A 23,594-nucleotide genomic window follows, 5' to 3' on the forward strand; every position below is an offset into this window, starting at 1 on the left:
TGTTTCTTCCTACTAGTTGAAGAAAACTATGAATTATCCCTTGAAAGAAACTTAAAAATCTCCTGCTGTCCTGGTATCAAAAATGTCTCTGCTACTATATGCTTTATAAGGCCTTGATAACTTCTGCCTAATTTTTTTTGAGAACTGGGGGATTGCAGTTATTTAAAATTCAGTCTTGGTTAAAAATCCCCTGGCTTTCAGAACAACATACCAGGATGAAACGACTTAGAGGTAAAGAGCCATGCTCAGATTTGAAAACAACGCAGGAGACTCTTACAGAGATGAAATGAAATCAATAAAAAGCTCTTGACATTTTTCCATATTCCGAAAGAAAAACTGAGTTTTCCAAAACAAAATTATAATGGCTTTGTGCTAGGAAAACAAGGAAGTGGAGTTTTCAATTTTATATAGTAAAACCTTCAAAAAACCTTCCATTTTTTCCCCCTTCCTCCTGGAAAATTTCTGTGGTTAATATTTTTATGATCAGGTCTAGAAGCAACTATCAAATCTCAAGCACAATTAGTGAACCTTCACATCCTTAAATGCAATGATGACTTAATTAAATGTATCATCATCAAGGTATCAGATTTCTGCATTCACTCGAAAAGGCAGCAACTCCAGCAATTCAATTTGAAAAAACTGTTAGTTCAATACCATCACTTCAGGGTGTGTACTAGACTTTCTGGGATAGGTCCCAGAGAACAAATGATCAAACTCTCAAAGCTGTTTATTATATCTGATCCAGTGAAATCCCTGCCTGAAGTAGCAAGGCTGTAGACATGGTATAAACATTCATTCATCAGCTTTTGGGAAACACGCACGGACCCAGTTTTGTATCAGTTTGCAGCCTGTCTATTCATACTCTGGATTGCAGCTAACTCCAATTCTAAATATCGATTAACGTGAATAATCTTATACTTTATTTTCTGGGAGCACTTGCTGCTGCAGAAAGGTGCTAATGTCTAGAAATGCCTATCATTCCTCACGTTTAAGAAGAAATAAAAAAATACTTTGAGCACTAAAACATTAATATAATCTTCTAAGGATTTCACACAGAGGAAAAAGAACATGATCCAGAGTTAGGCATAACAGGAGTAAGTACTGCTCTGTTCGCAGCAATGGAATAACTTGGTCTAGAGAGATAACACTGTTAATAGAGCCAGTTATTGCAACACTAAATCAAGGCTAAATATTTTGAATATAGTCTTTGACTTGCTTAGTCCATGGTGAATGACTAATATTAAACCTCTGATAATCTTTTATTAAAGAGAAAGATTAAAGCAGTTTCTAAACAAATTATTAAGTAAGGCTTTAATTTTAATAGTATCCTTTTTCTTTTTGTCTTTTGTGGTAGAGAGAATTTATAATGAAGAAAAATCGAAACTCTTTTATGGTACTCAGGGTAATAACTGTCACTTGGGGGAGGAAGAGGTAAGGAAAAAATTATTAGTTGGAGTAACTGATTGCTGTTCTTGCTGTTCAAATTTGATCCTGTTTTCTTCAAGATAAACATGAATACATATAAGAGACAGAAAAGAACAGTACAAATGGGAAATGCAGTCTGTCTCCTCCTCTGCTGACTTCCATTTGCAATTGTGCTTCTAGAGAAAGCAAAGCACATGGTTTTTAGCTTCCCAGAGATCTGGAAAAATTTACCAGCAATGAGCTAAGGCAGTGATTTTACTTCACTTTTGAGTCACAGGCTTGCAAATTTTTGCATGCCTGCAATTCTAGCCAGCTAAGCATAATGAAGTAAAAAGAGGGCGGGAAGCAAATGAGGTGGAAAAATAAAAAACAAAGGTGATTTCAGCAGGAATGCACATCTCCTCTTCTAGTTGGTTTTTACTTCTAGCTTCAGCAGGTGAAAATGTCATCTGGATTCCTCTCAGGCTCAGTGTCCCTAGGTCAACAGATGGGAAGACCCACAGCATTATCATGAAGGTGAGCACTGAGAAGATGGGGACTAAGGAAAGATTGTGATCCCCAAAAGATGTGTAGAATGGCTTTGTCCACTTCTTGGGGATCAGGCCTAGGTTACAGCAGATCAGTTTTGGTCATTGCTCTCACACTTTGTTTTTATCAGACGTGCCCTTAACACCAGCTTTGATATGATAGCTAGACTCTTCTGTTAACACTCATTAGCCTAACTTCAAATATTTTGCTGGCTTTTAAAAGTTTATTTAATAGGTGGAGATGTAAGGCATGTAGTACGTTAAAGTGTACGTGAAATGTATATCACTGCATGTAAGAGGTCAATTTTAGTTTTGGTTACCTTGGACAACTTTAAATGTAGGCTTCTCCACAGAATGACTAATGGCCTGGCAAGTTCTGACTTGCAATTGGTAAGTTGCAGTTTCTAATATTACACTACCAAAAGTATTCTGCAATTGTTATGAAATTAGGGTGTGCCGAGAACAAACAGAGAAGCATCACTGTTCACAGTTTAAGGTCTCCTGGCATAAATAAATAGGTACAGAGAAGGAGAGAGTAAAAAAATCTGATAATTTTACTGCTATTTAATAAATCAAATTTTCCTTGAGGAAGCTGCTGATTCAATGAAGTCCAAATTTGGAAATATATTTAAGTAGAGGAATGTTTTAGATCCTTTATAGCCAAGTTTTCTGATCAGTGTGTAGAGGAAGATGTTTCTAAGGTAGATGTTGATTAATAACTATTCTTTTTATCATCAACAATCAGTTGCTGTTAAGAGTGTTAAAAAAAAATTAACGGGATGTTTACTATATCCAAGGGAGAAGAATCCTATAAACTCTATTTACCTTCTCCTCCCTTCTGCACCTGCATGTTCTCCCTCCACTCCCCCTGCCCTCCAGCTGCTTAGCTTTTCCTGGCAGCTTACAAATATAATTGCTGTTTCTCTGTTTGCTGTTCATTAAGTTGAATAATGGTGAAACAACAAGCCTGGCATTTGGAATCCTGCATTTGAACCACCTCCATGTTTGAAAGGCTGCTGCAATCTTTGTGGTTGGTTCACCTTTTTGCCTCTCTGAGCACACTGCAATCAAGAAAAGCAGACAGAGGAAAAAAGAAAGAGGAAAAAAAGCATCTCAGAGACCATTTTTTTCCTCAAACAAAATGGAGAGAGATCACTGTTCCACAGCACGCCCCAGGCCACGCCAGTGTTCAGATGGAGGGCCCTTTGAAAGCATGCACCTAGCACCCCCAGCTGCTGTCGCAGGCCAGCCATAGAGGGGTAGGGCAGGACCCATGCCCTGATGTAGCTGTCCCCTCCAGGAACCAGACACAGGCACCCACGACAGCAGAGACTCCTGCACATACCTCAGTCTGCGAGGTGCTCCCTGGTAATGCTAACAGTACTGGGCATTAGCCAATGAGTCTAAGCTGATTTTCATGGAGGAATTAAATAAGGCAGAGTCTACAATTTTGTCCATTACCATTAATTAACATACTCTTACAACAGCATATCATTTAAGACAACACACTATTTACACAACAAAAAATAACACAGAATTAAAGCTTAAGGAGGGAGGAATGAAAGTTATTGGAGCTGAGCAGAAAAGCCATATACAAAATTAATTTTTTAGGCTTTTATGAAGTTCCTTATTTACCCTTTTCTCTGAAGATAAAGTTGGGATTAAGGACAACTGCTATGACCATCACTAACTATAACAAGTTCTTTCACGCTACTATTCATTCTCCGTATTTGAATCACCAGATTAGTTTTGGAAATGCTATGTTTTATTTAAATTTTTCATTCACTTAAAATTTCACTTGTCATAATTACAATGCAACTAAATATGTAAACATCTGCAATATGCCAACTATAACATTTCAGTAATACAAACAAATAGCAAAATGTATGCTTTCTGATGATACATCTTGAATTAACATATTTTAGAAACAGCACTTTACCTTTGTCTGGTGTTTCCACAATTTGAAGTGAATTCTATAAAGACAAAATCCAAGGGAAAAAGTAATCAGTTACTTCAGAAAAGACTAGATAGCAGCTATAATGATTTTAGGAGCAGTACTCATGGAAAGTAAGATGAGAAAGGGGAACGATGTATCCCAATGTTATGATGACAGAGGACATGACTGGGATTCAGAGTACCAGGACCTGCTTTCCTGCTCTTCCACCTGCTTCCTCTACCATCTCAGACAAGTCACTCAGGACCTGATTTCTGAGAGTATTTAGGCATGCCAAGATACAAAGAAGCACTTATCTACATTTGAGGTGCACAGACATTTTCAGTCTCTGTGTTGGTATAACAGAGATAAGAATATCCTCTCCATCCCTTTGCGTGCCTTCTATATCAATATGTGAATCCCACAACCATGCTGAGCAGGCAGAGCCTCAGCATCCTTTCAAAGCTGAGGAGCACCAAGTCTCCACTCACGTGGCCTACATTTCACCTATGTTTCTGTGCCAAATCAGCAAAAATAGCTATGCTCTTCAAAGGCCTTTGAGCAGGCAGCTAATCAGAGACAGCCAACAGGAAATATTAGGTGCATGGATTTAGGGGGCATTTATGCCCTTGGTGCCTAAACACAGCTCTAGATGCCTAATATTAATTCAGTATCTAGATTCCCACCTCTCATATCCCACTGCTGTCAGCAGGAACTGCTGGGTGCTTATAACCGCTGAAAGGTCAGGCCAGATATTTAGAGTGAACTGACCAGCCTAACTAAATTTTTTTTCTTTTTTTTTTTTTTAAAAAGCTGCTCTATTAAATCCCCAAGTACAATAACTGCCATCAACCAGACCTCACTCCAGCCTTCTCAAGACACTGGGCAAAATTAAATATTGCTACACTGCCTGTGCTTCCCCATCCACACAGGAAAAACCACCGTCACAGCAGGTAGCTCATAGCTCAGCCTGTCTCCTGGCAGGATGGGTGGCACCTGCAGCCGGGGGCCGCAGGTGGGACCTGGCCTTGGCTCAAAGGCAAGTGCAGGCAAACAGCTTCCCCTGCCTGCTGCTCAGTCTGCCCTGTCTTCTCCTGGGGCTGACATCAGACTCATGTGTACCAAGGTGACACAGAAATAAGTTATTGAGGTGGCACTCTTGACCAGAGAGACTAGCAAGTTAATTCTGTGTTTCAGTATTGCCCGTGGCTTGCACTCTGTTTGAACCTGAACCCTGAAAGGTTTACTATGCTTTACAGTCATTAATCCCTTTACAGTGGGTTGAGAATGCTTTGTGTTAGTACACAGGTATTCAGCAAGACGTTTCTTAAAAATTACAATGCATGCAGAGGTGACATGAGAAGTGCAATGCTGGACGTACATTCTCCCTCCGGTACCCAGCTTGGAGCAGCCAGCATTTGTCTGTTAAATACGAAGAGAAGTCAAATGCTTACTTGAGGGGAGAAAAGCAACCTCCAGGCTGAGAAATATGTTTTCACAATCTTTATAATGCAGTGAGACAAATGGGAACAGAGACCTTTGTTCAATCCTCCCAAATTTTGGAAAGTAAACAGCCTTTTGGAACAGCACTTATAATTTCAACATAGTGTAACCCATTTGATATACAGTGGATTAGTGCTTGTTCTGGCAGGATTTGATCTCCTAGGACTTTTTGTGAGCTGCTGTAAGAAAGGAAGGGAAAAAAAAAAAAAGAGATGAAAACCATTTATTGTGCAGCAGGCCCAGAGTTCCCCCTGAAGCATTTTAAAATCCCAGGGTTAGGCTGGTTAGAGACTGAATGAATCACATTTATAAAGAGTCACAATCAGTGAAGAAGAAACTATCCCTGGTTCCAGTTACTTTCATAATCTCTTAACCATGGTACAGGAATGCACTGTACTGGCAGTGAGAAGGCAGTAAGGAGGTAATAAGTACAGTTTAATTAAATACAGAAGATTGGAAGAAAATGTCTTTGTTTTTCTTTTTTTTCATGAACACCAGAATTAAATAGAAGCACATTGAGTTTTTTTTTTAAAGTATGTGAGCACACATGTACAGATATGTATACAGAAACATATACTGGCACCCCATGTAATTTACATTGAAAGGAGTAAGCAGTAGTTTCCTTGAGGCATTATGTGCACATGGAGCTTGCCAAATGGATGCGTTAAAAGGTATTCCACACAAACCCACACCATACATTACACTAAAGCATCAGGAAATCGTGGTGAGAAAGCAATTAGATTTTTTTTTTCTGGCATTCGTCCCTTACCCGATGCATAATGCTGAAGCACTTGAGATGTAACAGGTAGTCTCAAAAATCTCACTTTACTTGCGGTGCAAGTTACTTGCTTATCTGAAGAAAGCCTCTCTTCTACCTAACAAAGAGTCTTGGGGGTACTATGCTGATGAACATAATAGAAATAATTCAAGCAGACTGACAAGATACGCTAATATTGCAGGATTTAATCATTTTGTCAGTAACCCAGAATTCACATAAAATGCCCCAAACACTTCAGTATGAGTTTAGCTCAGAAAAGGTTTGGAGGACTTGATACTCCATCAAACATCCAACTGCTGAGTACTAATTTTGTACATATGTTGATACAGACAGAAGAGATGGTCCATTGTCTTTGTATAAATATTGATAAACATAGACAAAATCTGATTTGTTATGTTTATTTACTATTCTATATATGAGGTAGTTGCATATAATGTGTAATCTCTATTTTCAAAAAATGGAACAGTGTTTGAGTTACAGAACATGCAGAAATACATTTCACTGCTTTTATGACATTTATAGTTCAGTTGCTGCTGAGAAACATGAAGCTCTTCATAAAATCAAACCTGAACTTTTTGTAGATTGCTGAAGTCTAATCGACTGTCCTAGTACTTATTTCTCAAAGGAGTAAAAAGCAAGCACAGCAGCAACGGCGTTTGCTGGTGCAGGAACAGTTTGACTTCTTTTTTTTTTTACTTTTTTTTTTTCCCTTCCTTTATTTGTTTGAAGTCAGTTGTTAGTCAGGTCTGCTTCACCACAGAGGGAGTAAGGGGGAGAGGGGTGTCAGTCAAGGTCATAGACAGCCTTCACAGGAAGGTTTCAAGGGACAGAAAACTAGTTCAGCTAACCAAGCCTGAAAGGGAATGTTAAGGGAACTAAATCTCAGTAACTTAAAAACTAAAAAATAAGTAACAGTCTAGTCAGTATTCTCCAAGAGAAACGTGGAGACAAGCAGCTTCTTATGTGAATATTAGGACAGAAAAATATTTTAAGACTAGTTATAAAATATTCACTCAGGACAGAATCTTTTTAACATTCAGAAGAGGGTATTCAGGAATGGTATCATTTTCCTCATTACAGATGAGCAAACACCAGCATTATCATCATCACCACTTATCATTTTTAGCCTCTGGAGATTACAGCCAGAACCAGCACTCTACTGTGCCAGAGACTGTACATATAGATAAGGAGAGGTGTTCCTTGGTCTGAAGAGCTTATAATTTAAATAGGTAAAACAGAAAAAGGAAAGTGTATTACTCTGTTCGAGGAAGCACATGGAAGTTGGTTCAGCAGAACCTGTATATATATTGGAGACTGTCTATACAGTGAAGCTGGAAATTGGACACATGATGGAAAATGATTGATGGCAAGCTGGGAACACTTGGAGCAGTGGGAGGTTTTTGTTTGTTTGGGCTTTTTTGTTTGTTTTTGCAACAGGATAGACCAGCTCATAATTCAATTATTTGCCTAGTAACAATCACTTCATCTCTAAAATAAAAATAGTATTTGCATGACAATGACTCAGAAGAGAAGCAGAAGCAAAGGTGAACATCAACAGAAAACTTAGAGTTGAAAAAGACGACCTGTACTCTTTTGTTTTTATCCCATTATCTTATTCTTCATGGCATGATATGTGGGGTTTTGTGATTACTCAGGACAGGCCACACTAACAGGAACTGATTTGGCTCTTTGACTACTATATCTATCTCTCTGCTGGAATTCAGAGAGGATGGGGCTGAAAATGGACTTGGGGATAACTCAGTAAATATAAGCCAGTCATAGGAGGCAGTTTACACGTTGGGTTCACAGAGCTGACCTGAAGACTCAAAGAGAAAATACACTAAATTTCTCTTAACTCCAAAAGAAATATTTTAACAAATTAGTCCCAACACATTTCTTCTGCTCCAATTCCTTCCTAAAGGAGAACATGTTCTGTTACTGTCCTCTCTATCTTTTTACTGGAACAAGCTCTTCTCAAGAAAGATTCTGGGTTGACAAAATACTTTTCTTAAGAGGAAGATGGTGATGTGCCTGACACCTCTCAGGACAGCCTGGGGTTTAACTGAAAAGCAGATCATGTGAATCCCTTGTTACTTCTTTTATCTCTTTCTCTACTGTATTTGCCTGCTAATATACAGGAAGAACTTTTCTTAAATGGAGATATTCTTATTTCCATTTAAATCAACAACATGCCAGATAAAATGTGTGCTGACACAGACCTACTTATACTGGAATTTACCCAGAATAGTGACTTCTAATAACTGATGCTAAAGTGGACATGAAAAGATTCAGGATGCTCTAGAAACAAGATTTACAGTGAGTCATGACCTAGAAGGGAAGCAAGAGAAGGAGCTTAACTGAATCAGCTGGTCAGCTCTGAGCAACAAACCTAGAGCTATGCTGTTTCTTGCAGCACGGTCCTTAACAATACTTGCCAGCCTTCAGAGAGACAGCACCCATATAACCAATTCCAGAAGGCCACAGCTGGTTCTGCCCAAGGCCATGCAGCAATGTCTGTTCTGTGATTTCTAGTGTCCTCTGTTCCAGAAACATGGTGCACATATTTACTTACAACTCAGACCTGCAGAGCGCTACATTGATGTTCTAGAGTTTATTTGCTTGGGTCCTGTACTTTACTTAAGTTGGAAGCTATTGTCTCCCCAACGCCATCTAAGAGGAATAAACAGAGGCTAAGAATGTAGAGATTTAAGAGGAGAGGTTTTCTAACCATCACTGAAGCCTCTTCAACTAACATACTTCCCTGCTCTTTGGTGTCTTTCCACTTCTCAGGAAGAAGTTTGCCCCTGTAAGTGATGAGTATTTGAGGTTTTGAACTTGTCAAGAGTAAGTGTATATCGACGACAGTATATAATTAATTTGCTATATATCACTCCTATGACACAAGAAATGTTATAAAAAGAATTCCACTAGCTTTGCCCAGTCTTATGTTTGGGACCTCAAACTGCTTATCAAACATAATTAAATTCCACTTATGTAGCTAGACCTGTGTCTAGTTAACACTCACTAGTTAACTCAGCACTAGTTATCCCATTGTTTACTTTCCTGTCCTAAGTGTTCTTACACATATCACAAGCCATGGGCTAAAAAAAAAAAAAAAACCAACCACCAAATCAAAAAAACTTAATAAAAAGAAAGAATAAAAGTTTTGTAAGCAGGTAATGGTCTGAGAATGCAAGCATCTTGCCTAGTTTGGTACGTTTTTCTAAACAACATAAGAATGACAAAACAGAGACCATACAAGGAAAGAAAAAAAAATCCTTAATAACTTAATAAACTTTTTTAAAAAGTGTGAAGAGGGAATTTCATTAGGGTGGGAAAGAATTAGCATGTTTTAAGGTTACACCAGAATAAATCCCAAGTGATTAATGGCTTGATTTTCAAATTTGCTGAGCACCTGTATTTCCAAGATGCTGACTTCAAAAGAATTTTTGGGTGCTCAGAACTTCTGTAAATCAGGTCATAGTGACTCGTCCAAGGTCATACCAAAGGAGCTGATGACAAAACTGAGAACAGATACTGCCTTCCAAAGTCCCAGTTCACAATTACACAGTAACCCCTGGAAACTCCACTTCAGTGTTTTAAGAGTGAGTGTTCCAGTTAAAATCAGGACTATATGATGCTGGTCCTTCTCTGTGTAAATAGCAGAAACAGTTCTATCTGAAAAACCTCATGATTTAAGTAATATTTACAGAAGGAATGTTGCTTTTACTGTTAACAACCTATACTAAAAATATGAAAATCGAATACTTTGAAATCACATGATTTGGTAAACAGGTGGTGTGGCAAAGCAGGGATTTGTATGTTTGGTGGGAATAAGAAAGAACAACCAGAGAAGCCTATCAGTTACAGTTAAACACAGGACAAGTTCTCTGTTGCTCCTCTGTCACACATTGTCAACAATCTTTTCTTTTTTAATAGTGCCTCTACCTAATGCCTGTCAGAGGGAAAACATGTAGTAAGAGAGTAGAACGGCCTTGATCAATCAGAAAATTAGTGATACCCATTCAAGCTCCAGTTTTAAAGAGAAAAATAGGACATCAGCTTGCATCTTTTACCTGTGCTTTCACCATTGGCACTGCACGGAGTTTCTTGACTGCATCAGTAATGTCTCTGGTTTCCACAAAACAGAGGACACTGCAGATTGCTTTAGCTACTTCAATCACATTATCAACTTTATGCTGTTGATAGCAAAGAAAGAAAAAAAAAACAAACAGTAGACACACATGATTTATCAGAAATGCTTTACCATAAACTTCATGCCAGTGAGTATGTAGACAATCATATCTGCTCATGCAAAATTCAAACACACCATGCATTAGTCTGGCTATGTTGAAATTGCTAGTGACCAATAGTTTCCTCAGGATAGCATAATTTTGTTGAAGTCAAATTATCTTCCACAAAACATGCCTTGTTGAAAACTGTGACAAATTTGGTATCTAAGACTGATTTTGAGGCAAAACACTGGTTTGCCTAAACTTCATGAATGTAGAAGCACTGGAAAGAAACTTCTGAGGAAATCTGAACCCAAATGATTCACAAACATTGTGAGGTTTTTATGATACTATGGATTTATCCCCACTATTGTCTCCTACCCATCTCTGTGAGAGCTGGCAGACAGCCATATTCCTCCTAAAAATAGTGACTCTGTGGGAGGCTGCATAATCTGACACCTGTGGACTGAGTACTTCTGCAACTAGCCTTTCTGCAAAATATACATATAGTTCAAATTCTTAAATCTTATTGATAATAAATTTAGATCTTTAAATATTACCTTATGAAAAAAATCTCTAGATTAATAATTTCAGAAATAGTTTGGGGAATTCAAGAAAAAAAATTTGGATCCCAAAGGAAGGAAAATCTTCAACTATCAAGTACTTTATGTTCAGGAAAATAAATTAAAATTCATGGGTTTCCTGCATAGTTATATCACTTCATTACACCTTAAAATACATTGTCTGAATAAGTAGAAGCACTCCTATAAATATTCTCCATGTTTCTGTACTGATAAACATTCCTTTTAGTGTGCTACAGCATGTCTATGTACTGATAAAACCATTTCTGTAACTCATCCATTTCATGCCTGAAAAGGAAAAATTGTACCAAGATGAACTTTCTATTTTCAAGCTTAAGGTCTACATCCAGACTGTACCGAGAAGGCTACCAGCTGTCATTAATACAAATAAATACAAAAATATGCTGAGGTTACTAATTCCACATTAACTGCCTTAAAGCAGGAACGAATTACATAAAATATCCTCAAATATTTGAGGGTCAGAATTCTTTTAAATATTAGTTGTTGGGGTTTTTTAAGTAATTAAAGGCAGCAACCTTTTCACACTAGAGGTTCTGGAGAGAAAAAGGCTACAGCTGACTGTGATCTCTGGAGAACTTTAGACCTTCCTTTGGTCTGAAGTTGATTCACCCTTCTGCGAATTTACAAGGAGTGCATTTCCTTTCTTTCATATTTCTTTCCTACTGCTTAGATTTTTAAATTGAACTCTTGCAGGATTTACTCTCCATGCACGTATACATTGCCAGCAGAAGTAGAAACCTGTAAAAATGGCATGGCTTTGTTACCATGTATAACACTGACAAAACCAAAGCATTATATATGCCAGTTTACTGTGCAGTTGTTGAAGAGATGTGTATATATATACACACAAACATATACATATATATAATCTTTTATTACTATATATAGTTTGTAATTAAAAATTAAATGTAATCCTAATTTAGCATTTAATTTAAATACATTTTAATTTAGCATTTTTCTTCTCCACAAGTGGATATGGATTATTAGAACAAGGGATTTTATGTCTATAAAGATACATTCATGCAGGGCAATTTCTGAGCAGTACGCGAGCAATAGACATACACAAGAGTAATCCTTGAGTAGAGAAACAGTTATACTGCTGGACAGAAAAAAAAAAAAAACAAAACACAAAACCCAGCAGTTTATATATTTTTCTATGTACATATATATGCTATTCCACAAAGAGAGTTGGGTGTCTTGAGGAATGTATCCATTTCTGTATAATATACTACTCCGTTTAGAGATAAATTATCAAAGTACTTAACATTTTATAGAAGCTACTATACCATAGACTATGTTTATATGGTAGTGACTTATAATGAGCATATTGCAGATCAAGGAGAGTAAGCATACAAAAAAATTGTGTAATACTGCATACTATGAATGATGACTTCTTTCACACTATTTCTCTTCTTGGATATTATCATTTAAAGAGTTCTCCTTTTCCATATGTAGACATATGACATTGATTTTTGTCCCAAAGAAGGGAAGACAGAGATTCATTTCTTACAAAAGTTTTACATTTTCTGAAAGTCTAACAGAATTAAAGTCAACACCATGTGTATGATTTTTTCCCTTTACATATTTAAATACCAGAAGAACGTCTGAAGGATATTTTGGTGCTTAAATTATTTATATGATAAAAAAAATGCTACTTCATTGTAGAAGTATTTTTGTAGAAGTATTTTCTGTATTAAAAATTTACAAAGTTTTCTCTCTACATTAATAGCACATTCTGAATAGATTTAAAAATGAAGTGCATATCAAGTGATTATCAGTACAATCAAAATGGCTAACTGATTGCACACAGTCTCTGGGAACACCCTTTACATTTCAACTCCAAAAGCACCAATCCCACCCCCACTTGGTACCAAATAACCTCAACTTTTTTTTTAATTTTATTTTCTAGAGGTACTATCCATCATAAAATGAATTTTCCATTTATTGATCATTACTAATAATAAAGATAGTGGGCTTGCCACGTAAGTCAGAAGTATTGATATCTCCAAGGCTTTTTAAAAGACATCCTTGAACAAGTAAATTTGGAAGTAGGTAGATAAATGTGCAAAAAAATTATTGATTTTTATTTTTAACTGAGAATCTCAAGACCTGTTTGATTAAAACTGAATGCTTAAGGAAGTTCCAGTTGAGTACAGAACTTAAGCAGGTATGTGTGTACTTAATTTAGTATATGTGAGTAACTCCCAGTGGCTTAAAGTTCAGACTGTGCTAAGGGTGAATTGTGGTGAACCAGAAGAAGGGTAACAACCCTCCCAGTGATGTGAGCACTGGCTCTGAAAAATCAACATAATTATTCCCAAGTAACCTTGGGATAGAGGGCAGTTATAAAGATCCCAATTTTAAACCTTCTTAAAGAAATCTAATCAGATTTTAGAGAAAATATGTAAACAAGTATTCAAAGAACAAATAAAGGGTTCTCATTTTTTGCTTTATCTACTATATGTTTATGACTATAACATTACATTACAGCTCCATAATTTTTCAAGCCACTTATTAAAGCAAAGCAGTAACACTAGTTTTAATTATTATAGGTTTGAAAAAGCTCTGTACACTCTGATGCCTCTGAATGAAAAAAACCTGCATGGCCGTCTGACCTATGTCATTAACTTGCAATCCTGCTCTTTTAAGCAATTCATATGAGCTTTATTGAGTGTCCCTGCACAGACAAGACCTTGTTAAAAAAAATAAACTACGGAGAAATTTAGCTCAAGAGTAACACATGCATATTTGTTGCATAGAATGAATATTTGAAAAATGTCCTGTCTTCTCTTTATAAAAAGTTAATGATATCAAGTAATTGCTTACTCAAGGTAAAAATCTTTAGCAAAAACAAATTTAAGAGTGCTTCATTATAGGTCTGAGGAATTTCTACAGATTTCAGTTGCAGAGGGTGGATTGTAACATCTCATTAATGTTGAGATTACAGCTTGCTTTGAATTTGGAATCTTCTTACTTTAGGCCCTAAAATTTCAAGTGAATGTAAGTAACTACACTGATGAGTCTACTTCAGTAAAGAAATATATATGCACATTTGAGTTTGGGAACCTCAATCTTCCAAATGGTTATGACTGCATCACATTTTATATACTAAAGAGTCCCCTTTGAGAAGTTGCTTACAAAGGAAAGTTCAGTGAATACACAGTATCAAAACCAGAGCTTTACTTTGTAGCTAGGCACAGTTCAACAGCTTTTAAATTTGTATGCATTTTGCAAAAGAAATGTGTCAAAGATTTACACAAAAACATAGAATATTTTTATCTACACATATTTATTTACATATGTATTGATATATATTTATGTATTCACGTACATGTCTGTATGTATGTATACGTGCATTTTTATACATGTGTATGTGTATACACACTTGTATGTATGTGTATGTTTTCTAACTCTTCAAAATAGAAATACCCATGGATAAAGAATATCCAGAAAGATTAAAATCTGGATTTGAATATAGGTGACAGTTTTCTGAAACAAAATAAGAATTTTATGTTTTAACATATATTTCAAAGAAATCCATACTTTAGCATAACGAGTTATAACTCTGGAAGAGATGCATATCTCTATGCTACATCAGTATTCTGTGATTTTACTAACATCCTTCGTTTTCTTTCCAGTTCTAAACCCTAGAAAGCCAGTTAGCACGACAAAATGAAACTCAGATCAAATAGCCATTTTTTTTCTTCCAAGCTATCACTCAAATATTCATTTGTCCTTTAGACATTTGTCCTCAAAACATTAGTTAGCAGCTAAGATTTCCTAAGAGATTCCTTCAAGCATGTAACATTCAATTGGCAGCCCAAGATACTTTAAAATAAAGCTCTTATGAGTTTTGCAGCCTAAACCTAATCCTGTAAACTATCACATGCTTGAATATATATCCTATATATGCAAACATTTGGCTTGTGGGTTTGCAAAATCAGGGAGAAATTTTGCAGATACATATAGTGTATTGTACCTCTACTAATTCCAAATATTATACTGCCAACCCAAATGATCCTGTTTTTATTTACAGGTTCCTTGACATTTAGAAATAGTCATCTTTGATATTTTAAATTTGTAGCACTTTCTTCCTAATCTCAAGCCAAGTTTTTTTAAGAGAATTTACATCCTTTCAAACTCAGGTTAAACAGCCTTAATTAAAAGTCTTCCTTAATTGCATTTGAGACAGATTAATTATTTGATACCTTTCACGTAGAAGTTAATGCTTTTCTGGTATAACAAACTGAGAACAAATACCTCATTTTGCAATAGATATTCCACTTGACCTCTGTACTTCATAATAACGGAAATAAGGTTTTGTCTGGAAATCAGAAAAAAACAAGAAAACAACATCAAGTTAATAACAACTAGATAAAGAGAACAGGTTTGCTTTTTTTCCCTTCACATTCTATAAATTGGGAATAATTTAACTGACAGTGATTTTACGTTGGTATAAAATAAGGACAAGTGCTTATGTAGGCGTCATGTAATTGAGCCTGGATCTCCACAGTTTTTTGGTAGTCATTTGCCACAAAGCATAGATGTAAAAATCTTCCACTTGGAGGATACATGTTTCCCAAGTGAAAGAACTCCAAGAAGTGATTTGCTATTTCAGTGTCTACTGAACTCCAAATGCCATTTATTTCACTCTTTAAGGTTAAGCAAGTGCTTAAATATTACCTTGGAAAAGGATGGACTTAAGTACATGCTACAATGTCTTCTTTCTCAATCTCTTCACAGACTAAAGCTGCAGAGAATCAGGCAAAACATCTACAAAACATCTGGAAAAGCTTTATGTTTCAAAAGTCCATACTAAGTCAGAAGTATAAAACTGTATTATAACAAAGGGACACCATTGCTACATAATTCATTAAACTTCATCTGCTTACAGTTCTCAAGTTTACATGCTCAAACTGTTTCAGCAGCTACCTTTTCCATAGTATTACCTTAGCTGTGAATTTGTTTTTCTTCTGTAGATAGACATATACCACTCTGTAGTCCCATGTCTTTGTCACACTACAGAAGTTACCACAAAGTTTGTACAGGCAGATTGCCGTGCCTCAGCAAAGCTTCACTAAATTAATTAGGATTATGAACAAGAGTATACACCTCTTTACACTGAACTCCAGGACTGACGCTTCAGCTGCAAATTGTACCATTTTAGAACCACAGGCTCCAAGTGCTATCCCCAATAGATAAGCAGAATCAGCATTTTGCTTTCAAGAAGCATTTGTGTAGTTTTCTGTGTTTCAAGCACAGTGAAATTCTAGTTGTCATTTATTTCTCAGCTGGAACAAAACAAAGAAGGTGCCTATGAGACCATGGCTAAGGTTGTTACACACAGGTTGTTACACATACCTTCCTTTTCCTTTGACAGCCTCCTCTGTAGGGTCAAATCTTCAGGAAAGGGTACAGAAACCTTAATTCCCATTTCCACACCCTGCCTAGCCAACTGATTGGTAAAATGGACACATTATTGCCTTGATGGTCCCCAGTGGTAGTTAGGTAGGTAGGTAGTTTGCATGTGCTTTTATGAAAATGTGGAATTTTCAATTTATATTCTTCCTTCAGTGTTTATTTCTTTTACTCTGTCACTTTATCCTTGACTTTTTTTTTCCTCTTGTATTTCCCACTATCTCTTTGTATTAGGGTTCTCTCTCTTCAGAAGGCTTAGAAGGAATTTCCCCCCCATTGCAGTCTGGTAGCTGAAAGTCACAAAAGTATTTTGATTGTTTCAGAGCAAATGGATTATTGTTTACAGAGAACTTGTGTGTGTCCTCATGTATCTTAGTTGGGCTAACTGAGCAATCAGAGATTAGAATTGCCAGTACAGTCCAAAGTACAGATTTCATGGTATGTGGCTAGACTTTCATTATATATATTGTACAGCAAGAGAAGGAAAGAGAGTCATTGCACAGAAATCATCATATAGAATAGGTGGCCTTCACTATGCTAATACCAGAGTGCATTTCCCCATAGATGCCTACTATTCACCTCCTCCTACAGATGGTTTTGCCTTTACAGCTTTTTATTTCCAATCTGCGCTAGCCTTATCTAGCCAGGCAGTTTGTGTGTTGAGTAGCTGTCTGGCAATTCCTCCTGTAATCCTGTTAAATCATAGCTAATACAAGTTGTTGCACTGCTTTGACCAAGTCTCCAGGCATAACATCTTTTTCATAGCATTACCCAGCTCCAAAGTGGTTCTGGGCATATGAGCCTGCCTTGTTGCCTCGATGCATACAGGTAAGCAAGTTTATTAGCACGCTTGGCCTAAATTCAGGTTTCAGAATGATTTCATAAGTTATAATACTAGTTCAAAAACAGCATATTTTCCATCAGTTTATTCTACCCTAGAGAATTTTCTATATAAAGTAGCCATAATTTTACATAATTAATAGGAAACAAATCCAGCAACTTGTAACAATGATCAAAATACCTCTACTAATGCTATCCTGAATCTTTGGCTGCTAGATAACTAATAATACCCGTATGTTATCACACAGTCATGCTTCATACTTGTACATCTTTGATAGCAGTGTATAAATACGGCAATGCTAACCAAGCCACGGACATTCACTGTTTCTTTGGCGTTGAAGAAATTTTTGGAGCTTTTAGCAGGGCAATATGGTACAATAGTTTTGAAAAAGAAAAGAAAAAAGAAAAGTACAAACGACTTGAGAGAGTCAGTCTTAGATCCCAGCTGGTCTATATCAGAGCAAGACAACAAGTATATAGCATATCAGTGCATGAAGCGATGTAGGGGCTGACGGTTTTATTTGTTCACATTTACTTGTGAGAGTAAATCTGATTATTACAGAGGTAAGGTTACAGTTCATTCTTTTTGCTTTATCTCACATCAGTTCAAACAGTTCTTTTTCCTTCTCTGCTGGATCTAAGCAGACTGAGCATCTCAATCAGTATGTTCTCTAAAACACAAATGTTTGTGTGCTACAATCAGAAATGTAACTACAGTACATGCAGACAACTCTAAGCATTATTTTATTTAGCTAATCTAAATGCTCACAGCTGTGAAGACACAGCAATACGGGAAAGTAATCTGCTGGCCTTCCTAGGTGCCAGGCAGATTTGCACAGCCTGTGTTGAGCCCATTCTACTTCATCTCCATTCCACTGCATCCATCTACTCCACCTCTATTACAGCCTTAGCTAGATACAGAATTGAGGAATTATAACACGTTGCAAACATACATCCCAGTGCAGAATAAGCACTGTTGCATGTTATGTTAGAAACAGCTGTTATGACTAGATATGATATTATTGACTGGCCTACTCACAAAAAATACTAGGGTGGTGCTGCTTAGAAGAATAAGGGCTTTTCTTATCTGTATAGCTCACCTTATAATTTTGGTGGTGTTTCAAATCTAAGTGCCTTCTCAACATAATTGTGCCAGTGCTTTCAGCTCAAACTAGTTGCCTCTAATGGGGAAAAAGAATATGTGAATACTACTAAAGAAGTCTGCTCCAGGGAGTGATTTTTTGATCCTTAAGTAAAGGAGTGCATGAAGGCTTATGTTCACTATACTTAGAGTAGCCACAGGTAGACAGAACCAGCTGTGCAACCTGCGTAGCACCAAGTGGGAGCCTACTCCAGGCCCCCTACAACTCTACAGTGCTACCAAGACAAGTAGGGTTTTTATTCATTAAGAAGAGGGGTTTCAGTTCAAAATGCTGAACATAACATGAGGCAGTCTGCCATGGTGGTATTTCTATACCATAACATGGAAGGTATGTAATGCACATCCTGGAGCAAGCCTTAAGCACAACACTGGAAGACTGCGTATGCGCAAGGAGTCTAGTATGGTGCTGTCTCATGGACATGGCCTCCAGGGAGCAGTCCCTGGAGTGAACTAGGAAGTGGGTGAGGATTGGGTTAGCGGATACGTGAAGTGGACATACATAAGTCCATGGACCTTGATGGGATGCACCCACGAACACTGAGCGAGCTGGCTGATGTCATTGTGACACCGCTTTTGATAATCTTTGAACAAACATGATGATTGGGAGAGATGCCTGAAGATTGGAGGAAAGCAAATGTCACTCCCATCTTCAAGAAGGAGGACTCAGAAAACTACAGGCTGATAAACCTCACATTGAACCCTAGGAGGGTGATGGAGCAACTAATCCTAAGAACCATATCCAGACACATGAACTACAAGAAGGTGAGAGAGAGTAGTCAGAATGGATTCACCAAGGGAAAGTTGTGCTTGACCAACCTGACAATTTTCCACGATGAGATCATAGTTTTTTGACACTGTTACCCATAACAACCTCATAGAGAAGCTAATAAACTATGGGCTGAATGAGGAGACAGTGAAGTGGATTGAAAACTGACTGAATGGCTGGGCCTAGAGGGTGGTGATCAGTGGCACAAAGTCTAGTTGGAAGCTAGTAACTAGCGGTGTACCCCTGGGTTCATTCCTGGATCCTGTACTGTTTAACACCTTCCTTAATGATCTGGATGATTGGGCAGAGTGTACCCTCAGCAGCTTTGCTGATGACACAAAACTGTGAGGAATGACTGATACACCAAAGGGTCATACTGCCATCCAGAGGGATGCTGACAGGCAGGAGAAATGGGCTGACAGGAACCTCATGAAGTTCAGCAAAAGGAAATGCAAAGTCCTGCACCTGGGGAAGAATAACCCCATGCACCAGTATGTGCTGGGAGCCGACTGTCCAAAAAGTAGCTTTGCGGAAAAGGACCTTGCAGTCCTCATGGACAGGAAGCTGAACATGAACCAGCAATGTGCTCTTGCAGAAAAAAAGGCTAAAGGTGGCTAAAGGTATACTGGGCTGCATTAGGAGGAATATTACCAGCAGGTTGAGGGAGGTGATCCCCTCTTACTCAGCACTGGCAAGGCCACACCTGGAGTACTGTGTCCAGTTGCAGGCTCCTGAGTACAAGAGATACATGGATGCACTGGAGAGACTCCAACAAAGGGCCACTAAGATGAAGGACTGGAGCATCTCTCCTAAAGGGAAAGACTGAGAGCTGGGTCTGTTTAGCCTAGAGAAGAGAAAGCTCAGGGAGGATCCTCTTGATGTATATAAACACCTGAAGGGAGGGTGCAAAGACAAGGGAGCCAGCCTCTCTTCAGTGCTACCAGGTGACAGGACAAGAGGCAATGGGCACAAACTGAAACACAAGAGGTACCGAGGGTGACTGAGCACTGGCACAAGTTGTCCAGAGAGGTTGCGGAGTCTCCCTCCTTGGAGATAGTCAGAAACCATCCAGACACAGTCCTGGGTAAGTCAAGCTGTGTTCAGACATTACTTAATTAGATCTTATACAAAGAAACATCTACTCGTGTCTGTTTTGAATCTGCTACTTTCACTTCATGGTCCCTTTATCCTGCATTGGAAGACACAGTAAATGATCCTTTCCTGTAGACATTCTCTGTGCTCCTCAATTTCATAGACTCGTCATCTATAAAATACCCATCTCCTATTATCTCTTCATCAGGGTGAAGAATATTGTTACTCATTTGTTTCTCATATGGAAGGCATTTCATCCCTTTGAGCATCCTTGCTGCCCTTCTCTCCACTTTTTTAAGTTCTGTTACATGATATTTGAAATGGGAGAAGCAGAACTGTCAGCTGTATTCAAGATAAATGAACACTCTACACTGATACTGTGGCATAATATTGTTTTTTGGATTTTCATTTCTTTCATAACAATTCCCAACATTTGTTTTATCTTTTTTGCAGCTGCTGTGCACCAAGCTGATGTTCAGAACTATTTATTATAACCCCAAGAACTCACTCCTGGTGGTAAAAGTCAGCTCAGAGCCTAGGATTTCATATGTGAATTTAAGACTATTTCCTCCCACCTACATTTATCTTCTCAAAATTTCGCCTGCCACTTTATCACACACTCAACTCAGCATTGTAAAATCGTTCTGCAAATCATCACAGGCAGCTCCTGTGCACGTTACAGACAGTAAAATTTTGTCACTTAGCTATTACCCCTTTTCCTCTCAGATAAGTTAGAAATGCAATCAAGAGCCCAGGGCCTGACCACAGATCTTTCTGGGTCATCACTGCTCGAAAGGGTTTTCTCCTACCTGTCAACAATCCATGGGACAAGCAGGAAATAGTGATCAAACACAGTTCAAGCTTTTACTTTTTCAATATTTACTGAACTTTTGTGGTTGAAGAAAGTAAGTATTTATTGCCTATGCTATCAGTTACTCATCGCCCTACAGTATCAGAGGAAATTTTGCAGACCATAGTTGATTTGCAGCTCAACATCTTTTATCACATATCACCTCTGAAGACTCTATTTGCAGTGGAAAAGACCACACGCTTTACATCACAAGAAATAAACCAGTCAATAAGTAGTGTGTGTATAGACTGTATGATTGGTTTGATCTCTTTATAGCAAGGACCAGAATGGAAATTTGGGCCATGGTCCTAGGAAACCAGATGGGACCTCAGTAAGCACCAGATATTCACCTTGAACAAGCCACTACCTCTCTGTTTTCCTTCATCTGCTAAGTGACAGGTGTGGCATTTACCACACTTGGCAAAGTACTTTATAACACATTGATGAAAAACATTAGAAAAAGTGTTAACAGCTTCTTTATCCAAGTGCATGAAATGGAACATAATGAAAGTTGAATGAGGAATCTATCTCGTTTAGTGCTTGTCCATGGTAGGTTAGCTTCAGAGTCAAATGCACTTTGAGTGCCAAGTTAAAAACCTGTCATAGCTAGCCTCCATTAAAAAAAAAACCCACAAACCCAAAATAAAATAAAACATCACTCAACTGTGAAAACACAGGCATAATGAAGAGCAAATTTATTATTTTTACAGTATTTACTCTTAAAAATTCTCTAAGAGCAATGCACACATGAAAATTATGATTCCTTTAATCCTGGGAATCTTTGAGAAACATGAAAGCTCTAATGCAACCTTCAATGACATGAAATGATTATTGATTTTTGCTAAGCAACCAATAAGGTCTGAAAATAAGAGTCTAAAACATGGAACCAATTTTCTTTCTCTTCGGTATCATTCCTGTCCCCAGTAGGTCTCAATTGTCCTTTGGGGCCAGTAGGCTCACTACAATATGAACAATTACAAACAGAAATACTGTTAAATACCAGTGTTCTTACCGAGTCAGTCTCCAGGCACAAGTGTGTTCTAACAGCTGATTCGCACTGAACCGTCTTTGGTCATCCTCACGCTGTGGAAGAGAAGCATATAGTGAGATATAGTATTCTGACAGGAAGAATGTACGTTGGAGATATTCACTTGGTATTTTCCAAAGTCAGCATGTTATTTTAGGAACTCTCAGAGTGTTCAGGATGTTTCAGTCTGAAATTTTATTTGGTAAATCTCTCTTGTACTACACTGGGTTGTACTATATAGGAAGTCAAACCAGATTGTCACAGTAGTTCCTTCTAGCTACATATAGATTAAGACTATAGCCAGCCCTCAGTAAATTCTGCCTCTGTTTCCTTGTTACAGACAGCAGAAGGCACCCTTTCACAATGGCGATATATACTAATCATGAAACAGAAATCAGTTTGCATCCACAACCTCTCTGTGTCTTCCTTTTCTGAGAGAATTGAATGGAGAATATCTATACCATCCTTTGCAACCCATCTGAAGGGACTTCTCTCAGTGAAGAGTCACAGAGATAATCAAGGCACTAAAGCATTTTTGTATGAGGAGAGGCTGAGCTGGGACTGTTAAGTCTGGAAAAGGAATGATACTTATGAACAGGTATAACCCTGGGAGGAGTGGGGCGATGAGAGAGAAAAGAATTAAATGAGAAAACAGAAGCAGGAGAGCAGCACAGCACATAGTCATGTAGTGGTGATGAACTTCTGTTTCCATAGTGGCTGGGACAGCTGCCAGACATTATTTTTCTTAGTATCTCTAGAAATGCAAATGATGGCTGGCAACCAGGCTACAGCCTATTTATTTACATGTGTACCAATCTAAAATATTTGTTTGCTCAAAGGTGAAGCAGAGAACAAAAATTATATCTGGTCAAGGATACAGAAGATCTGAAAGGTAACTCCATTTTAGGCTGGACTACTCTAATGAAACTTCTAAGTTCTTCGTGAAGGGAAGACAAAATCGTTTAACTTTAAGGAAAACATTTCGGAAAGAAAAAAACATCTTCTGTTCATTTTTTACTGTTTTAACTTTCATATAATAAACAACGTTTAAAAAAATCTAACAGTGATGAAATATGATTCATTATTTCCCCCCCCCTCTTAAACAGACTTCGAAAGAAATTTGTATTTTCCAAAGGAAAAAAAAAAACCACAGTCTTTTACTGACTTGCTAAAAAAGCCTTCTCCTAATAATTTGAATGTTAGTGAATTCAAATACTGAAAGCTTGTTCAGAATAACGTGACCACACTAGCATTTTTTTCTACTTAATTGAATCATAGTAGTGGTCTAAAGCTAACGCTCCTGAGCAACTTGTTTCTCTGCTATGGTTGGATTCAATTTAAATATGTTAATTGACACGTGAATTAATTCACACTAATTCTGCTTTAGGTCCCTACATAGAGATTTAGCAATAGTACCATTTAAGGAGCAAGATCTTGCT

The 23,594-nt window shown here is 37.6% G+C and overlaps 1 protein-coding gene across 1 annotated transcript in view; it reads right to left on the reverse strand.

The window, feature by feature from the left end:
- PIK3C2G (phosphatidylinositol-4-phosphate 3-kinase catalytic subunit type 2 gamma) overlaps positions 1 to 23,594 on the reverse strand; it is a 208,728-nt gene that overhangs the window by 158,517 nt on the left and 26,617 nt on the right. The window contains exons 6-9 of the mRNA XM_068401615.1: positions 22,141 to 22,211; positions 15,261 to 15,324; positions 10,243 to 10,365; positions 3,892 to 3,925 (exon numbers count right to left, since the gene is read on the reverse strand). Coding sequence (XP_068257716.1) covers positions 3,892 to 3,925; positions 10,243 to 10,365; positions 15,261 to 15,324; positions 22,141 to 22,211 — 292 coding nt within the window. The remainder of the gene's footprint in view (positions 1 to 3,891; positions 3,926 to 10,242; positions 10,366 to 15,260; positions 15,325 to 22,140; positions 22,212 to 23,594) is intronic.

The sequence above is a fragment of the Nyctibius grandis genome, chromosome 5 (genome assembly GCF_013368605.1).
Source record: "Nyctibius grandis isolate bNycGra1 chromosome 5, bNycGra1.pri, whole genome shotgun sequence".
NCBI classification, from domain to species: Eukaryota; Metazoa; Chordata; class Aves; order Nyctibiiformes; family Nyctibiidae; genus Nyctibius; species Nyctibius grandis.